Source organism: Crocodylus porosus, unplaced genomic scaffold (genome assembly GCF_001723895.1).
Source record: "Crocodylus porosus isolate Cpor-Errol unplaced genomic scaffold, CroPor_comp1, whole genome shotgun sequence".
Classification (NCBI taxonomy): domain Eukaryota; kingdom Metazoa; phylum Chordata; order Crocodylia; family Crocodylidae; genus Crocodylus; species Crocodylus porosus.
Genome location: NW_017728949.1, coordinates 57,470,561 through 57,487,752, shown reverse-complemented (window position 1 = coordinate 57,487,752; position 17,192 = coordinate 57,470,561). Strand labels below are relative to the sequence as shown.

At 41.6% G+C, this 17,192-nt stretch overlaps 1 protein-coding gene across 2 annotated transcripts in view; it reads right to left on the bottom strand.

Annotated features, from left to right (window-relative positions):
- Positions 1 to 17,045, bottom strand: part of EPB41L5 (erythrocyte membrane protein band 4.1 like 5) — a 50,279-nt gene extending 33,234 nt beyond the window's left edge. For both annotated transcript variants that reach the window (XM_019553872.1, XM_019553873.1), the window contains exons 1-2: positions 16,863 to 17,045; positions 3,078 to 3,182 (exon numbers count right to left, since the gene is read on the bottom strand). In XM_019553872.1, coding sequence (XP_019409417.1) covers positions 3,078 to 3,182; positions 16,863 to 17,042 — 285 coding nt within the window. In that variant the 5' untranslated portion in view covers positions 17,043 to 17,045. The remainder of the gene's footprint in view (positions 1 to 3,077; positions 3,183 to 16,862) is intronic.
- Positions 17,046 to 17,192: the final 147 nt, after the last annotated feature.

Sequence of the window (17,192 nt, the reverse complement as noted above, 5' to 3'; positions counted from 1 at the left end):
CCAACGTGAAAATTCATAGCAAAGATATGGGTAGCAGTTTTCATTGCCAGCTTCTGACATGTATGTATTAACTCTGATATTAATCTATAGATAAAGGCCCGAGTCAATGCCAGAGATCAAGAACAAGAGAAACGGGCTTCAAATACAAAACAAGAAAATTAAGGGTATTTCAGTTGTGAAAACTGAGAGGTCAACAGCGTAAGCAATATTTTATGAATTTCTTTTATCCGTAGTTAAGTAAGTTTTCATTATGCATGTTATACAAACCCATATTACCATATCATGTGCCCTCAACATTTCAGAAGTAAAAAAAACAGCAGCGGAACAAGGTTCCATGCCTTCAGATACCGCTAGCCAGAGTGGGAATATTTTTAGTCTCAGCCCAGAATTACTGAAATGGCTAGCTCCATCTGAAATGAAAGGTAGTTTGCAACTTCTGAGACTTGACTTCAGGGTCCTGGGCAAATCACATGGTCGTTCTGCTCCTCATTTTTGTCTTATTATAGCATTTAAAAGCCTTTAGATAGAGGCTCAACGAAACACTACTGCTTCTCTTTTCCCCCCAGCATGTAGCAGAGTTGAAAAAAGGGAAGCGAAGCAAACCAAACTATGAACTACATGTAGCTAGCAGGCGATACAGTATTGACTACCCAGAAGGAGTCATCTGGATGGGAACTTCTAACTTGTCCAGAGAACTAAATCATGAGCCATTCATTTTCTTCCCAAGGAAGAGCCAATGTTACCAAATAATACAACCCAAGGAAGAAAAATAGCTAGACAAGATGGTTTAAACAAGAAGGGTGGGGGCGGGAATGAGGTCCTACAGGGAAATGCTTCTCAAGGAAGGCAGCAGCACTAAAATTAGTTAAAAATTTCACCTATGTCCCCCAAGCAAAAAAGGTGGATTTAAATGTAACTGAGCAGTTTACAAGCAGCCATCACACAGCAATAGCTTCATCTTGCATCTTTAGTAACAAACCACATAGGTCACGTACAGGGCTTTTAAATTAATAAAGTAGTATTCAGTGTCCTGTCACATGAGTATGAGTATACAGATCATGTACATGCTCCATCAGTAACTGCAACCAGGAATAACTGATACAGATAAGGGAATGGAAATAAAAATTATTTTCTTTAAGCTACAGACAATGAAAACTGTTTCAGTATTTGAATTGGAATATGTTACTGAGCACAACTGCTGGAGTGTTTCTCCACTGTTATATCCCCATTTGCATGTCCTGACACCACCCTTCTTTAACTATTTCTCCAGGGTACCCCAACCATAGCAATGAATTTTCATTACTGTCTTCGGTGATCCTACAAAAAGAGTATTTTGGTGTGAAACCAACAGCTGGCAGGAGTCTCCAGAGTGGAGAGTAGCAGCTTTTCTCTTTCAGTGCAAGATGTCTCCTGGGACCAAGGACCATTTCTATTAATGGTTTAAGTGGATGTCACTCAAGACTTCAGCAGAGTGCCGTGTGCTCAAGTCAACAGTAGCCTCTGCCTCAAACATTAAGAGTATCCAAGTTCAGATGATTTTTCTTTAGGAGAACAAAGCACTCTACAAAACTCACATTCAGTGGAATATTGACCTGTGGGGTCATGTAGGACACCATAAAGTAAATATCTGAGGGTAGATCACCCAGGATTTCAAGACGATAGGCCTGGTTGATAACCTCGTTTGAAGAGATAAATGAGGCTTTGCTTTCCCAAAACAGCTTTGTCACCTAAAATGCCATTTTAAGATAAATCATTCATGTCTACTGTTAAAAACAGTTAATTTGGACACAAGTCTGTGGCTATTCTTGAGGGAAAGGCTAAGGCATCAATCTGGAAGTCATGTTATAGGACTCCCAAAGGGATCAGTGAAGTACCTACACATTCAAATTCAGACAACAAGGGAAGCAGGTATTTGACTTCAGACGAACATTGCAGAATTTGTCAGTTGTGGCTTGAAAGGGACACATTTTTTTTAAAAGCTTGCTTTTTTCTTTGAATTCATGCGTGTACAAATTTGTTCAGGTCTTTCAAATGGCTTAACTGACAATGGACCAGATCCTGACGTCATCTTGCTAACATCTTTAGACTAACACAAGAGGTTTGCCCACCACTTATTAGTTGCAGGATTGAGTCTTAATACAGCTTTGAACAAAATTAGATATTTGGCTTCCTTACTAGAAAAAGCCTCATCCTGATAGTGAGTCTGACCAAATGCTACTGCCAACTAGGATGCCAAGGGTAGCACAAGCTGTCAGAGACTGCCTCTTTCAACTTCGCCATAAAAGGAAAAACCAGGCAAATACAGTTCTTGCCACCAGCCCTCTTATATCAGCAGCACCAAGCATTTCTGAAACAGGTACTGTGGAAGACCTGGCTTGACTCTAAAAGGAGGAAGAGTTACTGGTAAGGGTGAAAGGGAAGAACAAGAATACATAGGGGACTGTGGTGGCTTAGCATTCGTGATGCAAGTTTAATAACATTTTGGAAAACTCCAGTTTTTTCAATTAAGACAATTCAAGTAATGAATACTGTATTTTCTCACATAAAACACACTCCCAGAATGTAATACCCACCTTGGTTTTGAAAGGCAGGATGAAGAAAAAAAAAAGATTTTTTCCCTGAGTTATAGCTGCATAGAGTAGGGACAGAGCTTAATCTTCAGCTGATGCAGACTGTTTCCTGCTTAGACAGTGAAACAGGAGGAGAAACCCAGAGAAGCTAGCACAAGAAAACTCCCCTAAGAAAGGTTAGCTTGATTAGTGGAAAATCCAGACCATTTAAAAGGAGAGAGGTTCATTAATACCTGTGGAGTGGAAAACAATGAGCCATTAAGTCAAACAACTTCCTCTGCTGCCTGACTACTAATACGGCAGCTGCTGTACTGCACAGTAGGAATCAGAAAAGGGTATTTTTCTCCAAGGCAGAAAAATCAGCTTTCCCATTTAGTATACACACCTCAATTTTGTGAAGCTGATTTTTGAGGAAAGATGTGCGAGTATGTGAGAAAATATGGTATTTTCTGGTAACCTGTTAATCAACATTTAAAGTTAAAAAAAATTAAGACTCTTATTACTTACCGCGACTTGTGCAGAATCCATAAACCTCAGTCCAAAATAGTCACTTTCTATGAGGTCCAGATGGTACATAATCTGCTCAAACAAATGCTGGCCTTTGGCTTTCTTCTGAAAACACAAAATGAATGAGTGTGCAAGGGGCAGATTTGATGCTACATTTGTCTGTTCAAAGCAAGTACTACAAACTCTCTATTAAGACTTTTTTTTTGTTTTAGAATGTTATGCTTAAAAATTTAGCAACAGCCTTCTTTACAGCTACAGGATGACTGGCATTTTTTAATAACTTCAGACAGCCTGTAAGTAATAACAGCGGGTGACCCATAATTACCATAACATTAGTAAATTTAACATCTACCTTTTCAAACTATTACATGTCAGCTTCTGGGCCTCCTAGCACTGAGCTCTACAGCTTTATAAGCCTTCTAAACCTTTTGAGAAGGGTACATCACACCATAAAATTGAAAACCTGGGAAGAGTTCGACATTTTCTAATACACCATGAAGTGTGAAGAGAAATGCAGTAAAATGCTTAAGACAGTGCCACTAGGTGATATCAAGACAACTTTCAACTTTGAAGAAAAGAGGGAAAAAAAGAGCAACAGCATACTGAGTTAAGATACTAACTGTAGTTCCCATCATTACATTTTTTCAATGACTTAAATAAAGATTTTGCCTCAATACCCTTGATTCTGACAACAGCCTCATCAATAAACACATCACCAGCACAAATACAAAGCTGGCATTGCTTATAAACAGACATATACACCAGTCAGGCTTTTTTAAATTTAATAAGTAGGAGAAAGCAGATCACCAGTTTACTTTAAAAGGCCCAGTATTTTAGTCTACATAAACAATTAAGCACATTAAAAAACAGAGTCATTCAACAACTGTACTATTTTAAATGTAAAGTGATACCAGTGAACAGTAAATGCAGCATGCTTACATAACTTAAGCACTCAAAAGTCAGGAAATACATATTTAATAACAACAATGAAAACCTTAATTATGACCCCAAATAAATATCTGTACATTGTTAATCTCAAAGTAAAAATACAAAATCCTTTTGAAAATGAAATCTGATAGTGGGGGTGTATCCTCAACTTCAGGCACAGATCTCCAAATAGACTTGGGCTATACAATGTTCTACATTTTCCCTATTAACTCCTTTTATAACAGTCTTCCCAAGGAAAAGCTTAATCCAAAATATTCTCTCTTGATCAGCATTAGCAAATTTCCAACCTAACAGGTTGGAAAAGCCACTTGGATAATATCTTTTAAGTAAAATAATTCAATTAAGAAAATCCATAAGTCAAAGCCAAGAAAGATTGTAGTGCTGAAATAAAATGCACATTCTTGTGTACTTAATAAAGACAGAGTATTGATCTTACACTGTCCACCTAATACAGGATTTTTTAAAATATCCATAATTACTTATTTCTGAACTGCTGCCATTTAACAGTTTGAGCTGAGAAATTAATTTTTGTACCATACCATTAGCTAACTCACCAGCTGCTCACTACCAGATTGAGATCACCTGTATTACAGGATTCGTGGCTATGTTTGAAGGGGGAAAAAAAACAGTCCAAATGAGCTGAACAGGCACAAAAGCCCCTTTGTACAGTCTAATGATTTCTGCTCCGAAATGTACAAGATCTGTAAAAGTCACTTTGAGCTAGCCAGGATCTTTATTCTCAGAAATTATTCCATCTCCGATTCAATCAACAAAATATCTCAAAAAACAACCACCTTATGGTACTCTGTTCTCAAAATACTTTACACTGAATTAAACTAACCCTGATCCTTGGGTACAATGTCTTTTCAATAAGATCCCAAACTATATTTTACACTGAAAGCTCCAAATCAAATCTAAAACCACTTGGAAACTGTTCAGACTGTTACTCTGCCTTTCAGGTACTCCTTTATTTCCAGGTATAAGGGGGACATGAAACAGAAAGGGGAACTTGCAGACCAATAACCAAGTACAACGGGAAAAAAAACTCTGAATGATGTTTCTTTTGCTATCTTCAGGAAACTCTTTTGGCAGATGCAAGTTTATTAAAATGTTGACAAACTTTTCAAACATTGTGCAGGCACATTTTTAAAAAAATACTCATTCCCTTCCACCGTTTGCTCACTTGGTTAAGTACAATTTCTTGCAAAGTAAATATTAAATATAAATCAACATTTCATATTTATTGCTGAATGTAATGTATAGATATTCCCTGAAGCACAAGCAAGTTAATAAACTCAGAGCTTGGGAAAAGTGAAGTTACTGAATGCAACAACTTGCACTGAGCACAGCGTCTCTGGTATAAAATCAAGAAAACATCTCAACCCTACTGGATGTAACAGTCCGAATTTTGATATGCACGTTTACATAATTTATGAAGAGCTGTCCAAGCTACACGTTAAGCTTCATCACACTGCAGGAATCAGTAATAGAAATCATTTCCTTCCATCTATTGTATTGTTCTGATCTGTAGCAACTAAAAGCTGTTACTGTCCACATGCCATTCGGTGACATGGGACAGGGCTGCTCAACTGCAGGCTGAGAGACTAACGTGAGACTGCCAGGCTCCCACCCACTTGCTATTGCGGAGGCAGTGGCTGGGGTTGCTGGGGCCAGGCAGCACAGAGAGAGGCCCAAGGAGCTTGCCACCCATGTACCAGCACCAACTGGAGGGCACACAACCCTTGTGTGGCAACAGGAGTGTGAAAGGGGAGAACTGCCCATGTGGTTTGGGCAGTGGGGGGTTCATATGGCAGCAGTGGGGGAGACAGTGCTGGTGCCATGCAGTGATGGCAGCGGATGGACAGGGAGGAACAAGCGGGTTTCCACTACTTGAATGGCAGCAATGACAGAAGTTGGGGGGGACTCACATAACTGGCAGTGGGGCTTATACATATGGCTGCCAACCTAACAAAATGGGTTTTTGTTGTTTTTTTTTTTTAATTGATAATCTAAACTTTCTACTGACAACCAACCCTTTTTAACTGACATATCTTTTACATAATTTAAATGCAACCCTTCTGCTATGCCCTGGATTGTGATAACAAGGGCTGGATTCAAATTTAGGGGTTGAACACCAACTTTCTAAATCTGGTTCAAGCTTCCCAGAAACCTGGGAAAACAAATTTTAGCATGAACAGACCTCCCCACTCACAAACAACATTCAGCTAAAACAGGGTTTATTACAGGGGAAAAGAAAACAAAGACATGACTTTAGAGAACGCCTAACCATTAAACATTAAATGAAACCCAAACCATTAATAGTCTCAGTTTTACTTGACTGCATCAGTGGTTTTAGTGTGCTGCCCCTACCACAAGGGTCATTAACCTGCACACCCTGATGCAACTGATTGCCCTCCACATCATGCTGCCCCTTCCCAATGAACCCCCAACTGTACCCTGGTCAGACCCACTCTCCTCCTGTCCCAGTACAGATGCCCACCTGCCACCTCTCCCTGCACAACAACTCTGATGTGACTGCACTGCTCCCCTTCCTGTCCAGCCCAGCACTTCACACTGGGCTGCCTGGCTTGGCCCACTTTTGAAGCAAACAGTCATTATAAGCAGGCAATGGGACACAGCAGCAGCACATGGCAAGGAGAAGAGGTGGGAAAGAGACTAGAGACTACCATGGGCCACAAAGCCCGAAGAGCTGCCTTCTGGGCATCAAGCTGTACTCTTGCTCAGATGCAAGGTAGTGCTGCTCTCCTCTGTCTGTCCAACACTTACATCCAGGCTCATTCCGGTGACAGATCCTCAATCAAGCTCATGATTTCTCAGCTTTTTATAAACAGCTCAAAATTTTTTTGCAGACTTCACGGACAAGAATTTTTAGCCCCAATCCTCCCCCTCCGGTTTTTTTTTTTTTTTTTTTGTGACACTTCGTAATTTTACAGACAGTTAACAATCCTGCTTGTCCAGCAAAGGACCTGTACACTGTGGGGAACCTGTATGGGTCCACTGCATACACCCCACGTGGTACATGGCCCAGGGCCCATGACCTGTGCAATGTGGGGCCCCTGGCAGGACATCCTTGACATGTGAAGAAAGCTAACGGCATCCTGGGCTGCACTGGTAGAAGTGCTGCCAGCAGATCAAGGGAACTGATTATTTGCCTTTGTTCAGCACTGGTGAGGCCACTCCTGGAGTCCTGTGTTCAGTTTTGGGCCCTCTACTACAGAAAGGATGTTGACAAATTAGAGAGAGTCCAGCAGATGGCAACAAAATGGTTATGGGCTGGGCGACATGACTTGTGAGAAGAGACTGAGGGATCTGGACTTATTTAGTTTGGAGAAGAGACTGAGGGGGGATTTAATAGCAGCCTTCAACTCTCTTCCGGGGGGTTGCAAAGAAGATGGAGCTGGACTGTTTTCAGTGGAGGCAGATGACAGAACAAGGAGCAATGGGCTCAAGTTGCAGCAAGGGAAGTTTAGATGAAATGGTAGGAAGAACTTTCTCACTAGGAGGGTAGTAAAAGCACTGAAACAGGTTACCCAGAGGTGGTGGAAGCTCCATCCTTGGAAGTTTTTAAGATCTGGCTAAACAAATGGCATGATCTAGTTGGGGCTGGTTCTGCTTTGAGCAGGGGGTTGGACTAAATGGGACCTCCTGAGGTCCTTTTCAACCCTCGTTTTCTATGATTCTATGGATTACAAAGAAGGCCGTCTTCACTTAATGTCACTGCAGGCATGTGGGTGGGTGAGTCACGAGAAAGGTGCTTGAGCAAAAACTGTAGTACTGCTATCTGTACCATGTCTTGAAAGTCATGGAGGCTGTTAATCCAACCCATAGTTTTACATATACATCTTATAACAGATGCCACAAGGGATGTTAATTACTTTTTAAAGATTCAAATTTGCATTCAAACAGACTTGTGCAGAATGCACATTCAGCCCCAGAGGTTTGTTAGACAAGTCCTCTCCTCTTTCTCCTTCTCTTTAAGCTTTAAGTCACAGAAGACAACAGATTACAGAACTGCAGTAAGTTCATACAAATCCATAAGTAACTTGCTAGCATTCAATAAAACTGACACTGCAAATAAACAGCAAAGAGATTTTTATTTTATGTCCATACAAGAGACTAACATAGCAATTCAGTTGTGGCTGCATTCAACTTAAGCGGCAGTCTGATCTTCCTGTTACCTTGTGCTCTATGGCAGAGTTAGGTTACCTCAAAGGATAAATCGTCAGCAATTCTAAGTTGCTTAGCCAATTCCAATAAAGTATTAACTATCTCATTCACAAACAGACAAGAGCTCGTGGGCAGTTCTCCCTTCAAGCAGACAAATTAATCTTCTCAAGGATTTGCAATTCTTTAAAACCTGAATACCTGATTGATACCAATTGTTATACTGCATAGGAAGTAGCAGGAAAATCTTCTACCAGCAGGAGACTCAGCAAGTAGGCTGGATTATTTAAATAAAATACACTATTTAAATAGTGCAGGGCCATTCATGGGTTGTTTTGATCTGGAAATCTACCAAAAAAGAGCCATTCTGGATTCCCTTGGGTAAATCTGCACCTCTTCTATGAAGCAGGCATGACAGGATACTCCTATACATCACCCTTAATCAGTTCAGGATTCTGCTTCCCTTCAAGGGTCGCCAAGTGTACTGTAGATTGGTGATGCAAGGACTGGAATTAAATCCATAACCATCGTCCCCGGTGAGCAAGCCGGAGACATTAGCTAGCTCTTCAACCATGAAAAATCTCTTGATTGCCAAAGGGGAAGGTTATTTGTCTCTCTCTCACAGTTGAGGATGATTGTCTTCAATGAATGTCTAATCTGTGGGTCCAAAGAAGGCTGACAAGGCCTCTCCAGGATTGACAGACTCTGCTGCAACTTGGGTACATGTCTCCGTGCAGGGTGGGCAGCCAGATTCTTGAGTCAGTCAGGAACACGCTGTTTCTGCCACTCTTGCTTTTCCAGCTCCTGCTGTTATCATAAGGTTTCAAAGTACTGAGATCCTTAGAGCACACGCTTCCTCCACTTGGCGCACCTGGGCAATAGTCTCCCATGAGTTGATGGGACTGTTGCATTTTTTCAAGTCAGCCCTTGAGGATGCCCTTGAAGTGCTTTGTCTGTCCTCCTCTTAAGCACACACCATGACTGAAATGGGAGAGTAAAACTTGCTTCAGGAGTCTGGAGTTGGACATCTGGATGGCACGGCCAGCCCAGCAAAGTTCATGTTAGATGATCATTGCCTTGATGCTCATGGTCTTTGTTTGTGAGAGGATGCTAATGTTGGTGCATCTGCCTTCCCAGTGGATTTGAAGGATCTTCTGCAAGCAGCATTGCTGAAACTTCTCCAACCACTTGAGGCGCCTCCTGTATTACTGGCTACATCTCAGCTCTGTACAGTGACGTGGGGATCACAACTACTGGATAAACCACGAGCTTAGTTTTGGATCTGATGTTGTGATCTTGGAACTCCCGTTTCCTCAGGAGTCTGAAGACTACACTTGCATATTTGAGGAGATGCTGGATTTCTTTGCTGATGTCAGTCATCTGTGAGAGACGGCTTCTGAGGTTTGGGAAATACCCAGTATTCTCCAGTCTCACCATGAATCTGAATTACTGGAGCTGGGGACTGCTGATTAAGAGCTTGTTGATGGAGGGCCTTAGTCTTCTGTGTGGTGGTTCTCAGAAATGGATAAATCACAGATCCTGTTGGAGGTTAATACAGGAGTTAAGTAAGGCTGCATCGTTGCTCCAACTCTCTTCTTGATGCTACATCTGACCATCAGCAAGCTTCCTGGAGTGGAACTAAACTACCGAATGGATGGTAAGCTGTTTAATTTAAGTAGACTCGGAGTCAAAACCAAGACTACCATGACCTCAATCATTGAGCTCCAGTACACTGATGATCCCGTAGTCTGAAGCAGAATTTCAGACAATTGTTGACATCTTTACAGAGGTATATAAATAACCATGCTCACATTCAAACTTGATTTGTAATTGCAAGAAAAGCCAGCAGCAGTTTTAGAAAGTCAAAATGCTCCAGGACTTGCACTTTTTTTCCCCACAGAAAAGTTGTTCCCAACTTACCCCTCCCACCACCCCTAGAAACCTTGTTCCCAACCTTCAGTTGACCTATACCGATTTATACCGGGGAATGGACTGTATGGACAAGTATACTGTTCTTGGCTGGGCAGTTATACTCTTAACAGATTCATGTCACTACTGCAACTGCTGAAACTTAAAGATGATTTAAGAAAACACGCACATAACACCAACCTGACTTAACCAGTTTTACCACCCAATGAAGTCATCAAGAGGGAAATTTATTTCCTGCACGCTCATCCCTTGTGAAGAGTTAAACGAGTCTTTATACCTGAAAAACAGGATCTCCACCTTCCTTCCACTACGCAGCACTATTCTACCCACTCTACTCCAAACATTGGCTGTGGACATATTTGACAGAACTGTAGAGTATTCCCTTCAAAGTACATCGATACTGTTCAACTGACTCAAGCAGATTTAAAGACAAGACAAAACATCTCAACCTAGTATTTGTTATTCTATTTACCTACAATCTCCCATAACCTACTTGTTTCCGGTCAACAAAACTGCTGGATGAGACATTTTGTAGCATGCACTGTCATGCTTCTACAGGATTTGTCCCCTAGCCTCTCCTAGAAAATAAAGATGCAATAATAAAATGTCACACCTCATCCCATGATTGGAACCCCCTTCAAATAATTTTGAAGAGAAAAGTTTACATGGTCACAAAAGGCTGTATTTATAATAATACCCTTAGCCACCAGTTTCACGGTAATGGTGTTCTGTTCTTGCTCCAGTAACAGCTGTAGAGGTACATACACTTTTCTCATTACTTCCTGTTATTTCCCACCCCTCCGCAAAGTTCAAACTAGTGAGCTGTAAGCCTAGACACTCGTCTCCATGAATTCCCAGGTTTAGTCATTTAAATAGTCTGGGTATTTTTGAAGACTTATTTCCTGAACAAACTTCACTTAATATTGTTATTTGTGGAAAAAGACATTTCTGTTTCTCTCTGCTTTATTCCTTCATCTTTGGAAACTTATACCACATTATCTTCCTGTGCCACTACAGAAACCTCTAGGCAAGGAAACCGTTCAGTACAGTTCTCCTTTCAGAGACAAAACCTAACCTTGATTTGCCAAATCCTTCAAAAATACAGAGCACTTCAACCAGACTGTATTTACACTGCTGTTTAGTTGAGCAAAATCATCTTAATATAAAGCTGATTTTTATCTTGAAGCTGAACTATGCAACTATTGCAGTGCCCCATAGCCTGCCTTTGGAGCTTTAATAACTTCATATTTCCACTCTGATGCCTAAGTATAAGTTTGGCTTTTATTCAAAATGCTCAACTTCCACTCAGGTTTCTGAGGAATGTTGTCCTGCTTCTTTCTAGAAGTCAGTTATTCCTATTTAAGTATGGCTTTTCTAGAACGTCCTCATTAAATGTTTCCCTGGACACAATGACTATGTCCTAATTATTTTGTTAGCATTACAGTACCGAGAAATCAACCTCGGATTTATCCACTACAGTCTTCTCTGTGCTTTCTCAATTTTCTTTGTTGCCCTATTTGCAGATAGCAGAAGTCATTTAGCCATCGGCTAATGAACTTCATGCATTTGCAACAACAAGCTTTATTTATCCAGCTGGGAAGCCGAGATGCTGACAATGATTGCTTAATCTGTATGCAGTGCTTTCACTCAAAAGCTGCCCTTTGCTGCTTTATGACAGGGCTAACTGGTGGCCCATGAAATGTGTGTGGCCTGTGAGAAGTCAAGCTGAGGCCTTGAGGCTTGTGCCCAGCCAAGCTGCCCCCTTCCCACCCACCTCCCCCCGATGCAATAGCTGTAACAGCATCTGGAGCCTCCTCCCTCCTCTGGGTGCTGTTTCCTGCCTCCACCCTGGGGAGCAGGCCAGTGCAGCAAGCAGCACGGGGAGCAGAGGTTGAGCACAGGATCACATGTGGGAGGGTTTGAGGGATGGAGGAAACGGCCCCACATGAGATCACACCTGTTGGGGGGGGGTGGGGGGGGAGGAGCTATGAGAGTAAGCACTGCAGTGGGGGTGGGGGAAGAGGAAGGAGGATATCACACCTGCACACTGCAGTGGGGGGATGGGGAAGGAGGGCACTGCACTGCAGTAGGGCATGGTACAGCAGTGAGGTTGCTGGTATGGGCTTGTGATGCAGTGGGGGTGGAGGGGTTGTCCATGCAGCCCAGTAGCCTACGGCTTGACAGGTGCACCCCATGCCAATCCCCAGGGGTTAGAAGCTAGACAGCCCTGCTTTATGAATTCAGGACACAGTCAAATGGTCAGTCTCCCCATTTGTGGACCTGAAACATGCTCTTTCAACTACATAAGTCTCATGCTCAAAAAATCCCACCTTGGAGACTGAGGCATAGTGAAGATTTAATGACTAGCCTAGAAGTTCTGAAGAACATGAGAAGATTACTCAGTGACAAGACAACTCTACTTGTAGGGGATGAGGTTTCTTTAATATTATTTTGAGACGAATTCTTAAAAAAATCAAAACTATCCTACGGATGGCATCATACAAAATACACAATACACTATATTATGACACGAATGACTATAGATTTCTTAATAAATTTTAAGACATGATATATTAACTAAACAAATGCTGCAGTTTAACTATGACCACGTTAATCCTGTTACAACACGAAAGTCAACACAATTTCAACATACACACAATTTTAGCAAATATTAATGTTTTTACTCCTTCCCACTCTAAGACATAACAGTCTATTGGCAACAACGATCCAAAAATATTTGGTCTCCTGCTTCACAGCACCTGGGCAGGCAAGAAGTCCCATGTAAGCATCTTTTAGATTTACAGTACTAGAAATAATGAGAACGCAGAAACACTTTTCATTGTTCACGGTTTACAAACATTATTTCTACGTTTAAAATGACTTCTTAGCCAATTCATGGTATTCCAGTGAGCTCTCAACTTGGCTTACATAATTTCTAGTTTTAGTGACAGTCAATTAAAAGCAAGACAAAAAGCCTCATTTTGCAATTTCCATACTAAATAGCCTTGCATACATAATGAAGACATTTAATTGTAGACTGACAAGCAACAGTTGCTCTCACAATTTCTATTTTGGGGCAACAGTTAAAAGGTAGCTTTAGCCTAATATTTAGCTTATAAACAAGAATGCTGAAGTACAGCTATGAAAGCTATCTGGTGAAAGCAAGCGTTCAGCACTAAACAGTCTCCCCCTCCCCCAGGTACATAATTAGAGCTCACTAGGACTTTTTCCACTAAAAAAGAGATTTCACTTAAAATGCCAATTCATTCAAGCAAACTTTCATAGAAACTGGTTGTTTTGATGGACCAGAACAGCACTTCCGGTCAGAGAGAGAACTCAGTCGGCAGCAGACACTCCCTTGGGAGAACCCAGGTTCAAGTCTGCTCTGACTGATTCCTACACACTGGGCTATTGTTTGGTATTTAGTCTTACCTCTCTCCAAAATGCTTCAGGAAGCAAAAAGTTTTAATTCTTTAATTTCATATACATGGTGGTGGAAACAGCTGTCAGAAGCTCAAAAAATGTCCACAGAGCAGAATTCTAGCTTTCCAGTCAGTCCTATTCATAATCCAAATCAAGGCATCAAGGTAAATAAATGTGAGGGCAGAAGCAACTCAATAGTTTTTGTGTCACAGTTGAATTTATGAAAAGTCCTGTTTCCTGACTTTTCCTGAAGTTACCAAAATAATGCAAAAAACTTCGGAGTTTGAGAGAAAGTCAAACTTCCAGTTTATCACTAAAGGACATTCAACTCAATGAAGCCTGCAATTACCCGCACCAAAATGAGAATTCCCCGTCTTCTAGCCTGACAATATTTATTCAGTAGCGATTACAATCATATTATGATTAGCCTTTTAAAGCAGGCAATTCATGTTTCACAGCAATATTTATCCCAAAAAAGGTATGAGGTCAAGTCAGTATGATCCACTTAAAGATACTACAGAAAAACAGATGCATAAATAGAAAAACAGAAGCAAACATTAAGTAACACTGCATTAAGGTCACAGGTAAATAAAATCAGTGGAAGAACCTGTATTTATATGCAAAAGGACCAGGCTTTTCACCTAGCTTTCAACACTAGCCCCGAACTGCTACCTCCACATGTGCCTCCTTTTTGCTCCACTACTAACATTTGGCAACGCTGACTTTTGTTTGTCTTGCTGCTGGATGAGAAAGAATGCAAACAGGCTTGTGTACATGTATATTTTTCACATGACGCTGACATTTACAGGTCTAGCCACTTACAAACAAGTACAAAGAGACAAGGTCTTAGTCTTTTATAGGGCTGGCAATCTTCCCATGAAGGACAGGGTGCCAAATAAAGCCATGTGGCTGAGAAGTGATTTTAGCATGGGATATCTGTTCCAAAGTTATGTAGCTTCCTCAAGCCCCTTATCATTTACCATCTCTCCAAGAGGACACCTAAACACAAGTGGACCATGAAGAATGTGAAATAAGTGCATCAAATGAGAGACTTAATAGGAAATCAGTATACGTTTACCCATTACATATTTGCTTAGTTATTAGCTGTTGTAAGGGATGTGTTAGGAATGCCCCAGAAGCAAGTTTCCCTTACGCTCCAGGACTGACCATCAGGCCCATGAGTACTGAAATGCTTCCCAAATTCTAGCCACAAAAAGGCCCATGTCTTAAAAATGAATGCCACTAGCACATGGACCAGCTCTTTCAGGAATATATATTCCAGTTGTCCCAAAAGAAAGCGACCAGCACCTGATACACACTGATAAAGAAACGAATCTACCCTAACGTGGGAAATTTTATCCTGACTCTAGTTTTCCAACAACAACTAGGGACATACAGTACATACAGTTGTTTCAAGGCAGGTATTTCCACATTTCTATTTTCAGGGTCACTGTCTCAGGGCAACAACTAGTGTAGCCATGGCCACAGACAAGAAAAGAGGAGAAGCGACAAGAAACCGGAGCTTCATTTTGCAAAGGGACTGTTTGTTAGTTAGAAACGATCCCTTACCCCACACCCCATACTACTTTTCACACTACCTAGTAGTAACAATCTTTTTCTTCCTCATAAATTTTCTAAGTTTTCTTCCTTCTCTCCCCAAGGTCCAAGTAAAAAGAGTCAGAAATCACAGATGAATAAAAAGTCATCCTCAAAAGGTGACAGAAAGCCCCTAAGGATCCCAGTGAACACTTGCTGTGGAAAGAAAAAGTTCATGCTAGTGTCTGATGGCAGCTACCAATATTAGACCTAGCCGTACACTCATTAGTTACTCTTCCCTCAGACAGCCACAGGCAGAGCTTGCTGAAAAGCAAGGGTGTCTGTAAGCAAGAACTTTTTCCGAGTTGTCCCTTGACTAAAAGAAAAGCTGGAAAGTCAGAGAGGGGGGAAGAAAGGGGAGCGGTCGTTTGCTTTTAAAGAGAAAGCAGTCACTATTAAAACCTCATATTAAAATTTAATAGCCTGGGTGATAGATCATGAGCACGACACCGCTCCAAGCCCAATTTCTGTTTCTAACAGCACTAGAAATGAGGCACCAGGAATTTGCCTGCAGTACCAACTCCAGTCCCAGAACGACCACTGTTCTGTTTGTGTAGAGACACCAATAAAACTTTAGTATTTCCATTTGCAGTTACGTCTATGAAGTATCCATGGACATTTCTGGCCTCAAATCAAGCATCTTGCGCATGGAACTGTACTGGGCATGTTAATTGGATTATTTCAAAGTTTACAGGGCTGTACACATTAATTTTACTGTTCACTGCAAGTGTCTATAATACAGTCATTTTAGAGCATATTGCTGTAATCATTTTTTAGGGGTTAAATATCCAGGTATTTGGGGTTTCCATTCTTGGAGAAAGGAATTCTTTTGTCATCACTGCACCAGACTATTGTTTCAATACTGCTCAGCAGTCTGACAATCAGCCTTCGCAATGCTGGGGAAAGTTCAGACCCTTGAACATTTACAAGAGAAAAGTCCATTTGTCCTTCAAGCAGCTGCACCACGTACACTTTCTACCTGAAGGCACCAGCTGCAGAGGAACATCCTCCCCCAAAACGCACGCCACCCCCCAGCATCTCTTGGGACCCAGTCAGAAGCCAAGAGGGCTTCACCGAACCCAGACTTGCCCAAATTCAACGCAGCAATCCATGACTGCTCTAACCTGTGCAGACAGAAAGAAGAAATGAATGGCATCAGTCACCTGCTGTCTAGCCTGTTGATGTTCAGCTCTTGATGCCACTTCAACATTTTTGAACAGATCCATCCCAGACACAACCCATAACAAACCCTGCAAAGCATCCTAACTCTTCGCTTGATTTTTTTTATTTATTTTAAAAAAATTTTTAGACAGATAGGTCTTTCAGGAAATTCATATATCAGCAGTTATTTGAATGCACGCATATGAAGGAAAGAGATAACCAAACTCCAGAAACTATTCAGCATGCACAGTAGTAAGCAAGGAGCTGCTCCCCTCAACAGACACACCCAGTTTCTTGAAAAGGAAATACAAGTCTCTCTGTGTATTTAACATCTCTCCGCCCAAACAAGAACTGATGGTAGCACAACACGTTTACCCCACTGAAAATCTTTTGGAATATCCTGTGCAATTGAATGCACCACTCTTTCAGGACCTATTTATAACGGGGACTAACAAGACCCTGGGTTACCAGGATGGTTACTACGTCTTCCTCTGGGTGCACCAGGCCAGCGTTTAAAAAAACCCAGCTGTGTATCTCTCATACCGGCAAGTCCACGCTGACGTCGGTGCCGTCCAGCAAGGATACTCGACACGTGATGACAGATTTCGCATCTCCCGCCGCGGGGATGTGGGTCGCAGCCCTCTGGGCCTCCCTCAGCCGCTCCTTTTCGACGTGCTTGCGGATAGACCGGCGTCCGAGGGTTCGCCTAAAGAAACTCAGCATCTTTGCTGCCAAGCCCGAGAAAGGAGACGAAAGCGCAAAGGTTAACATTTCCACGAAAAAAAAAAATCAATCAATCAATCTGATGACCCGCGGTGACCAAACCCGACGGGCTCCAGGAAGCTCAAGCACACACCCGCGGGGCGTAGGTAC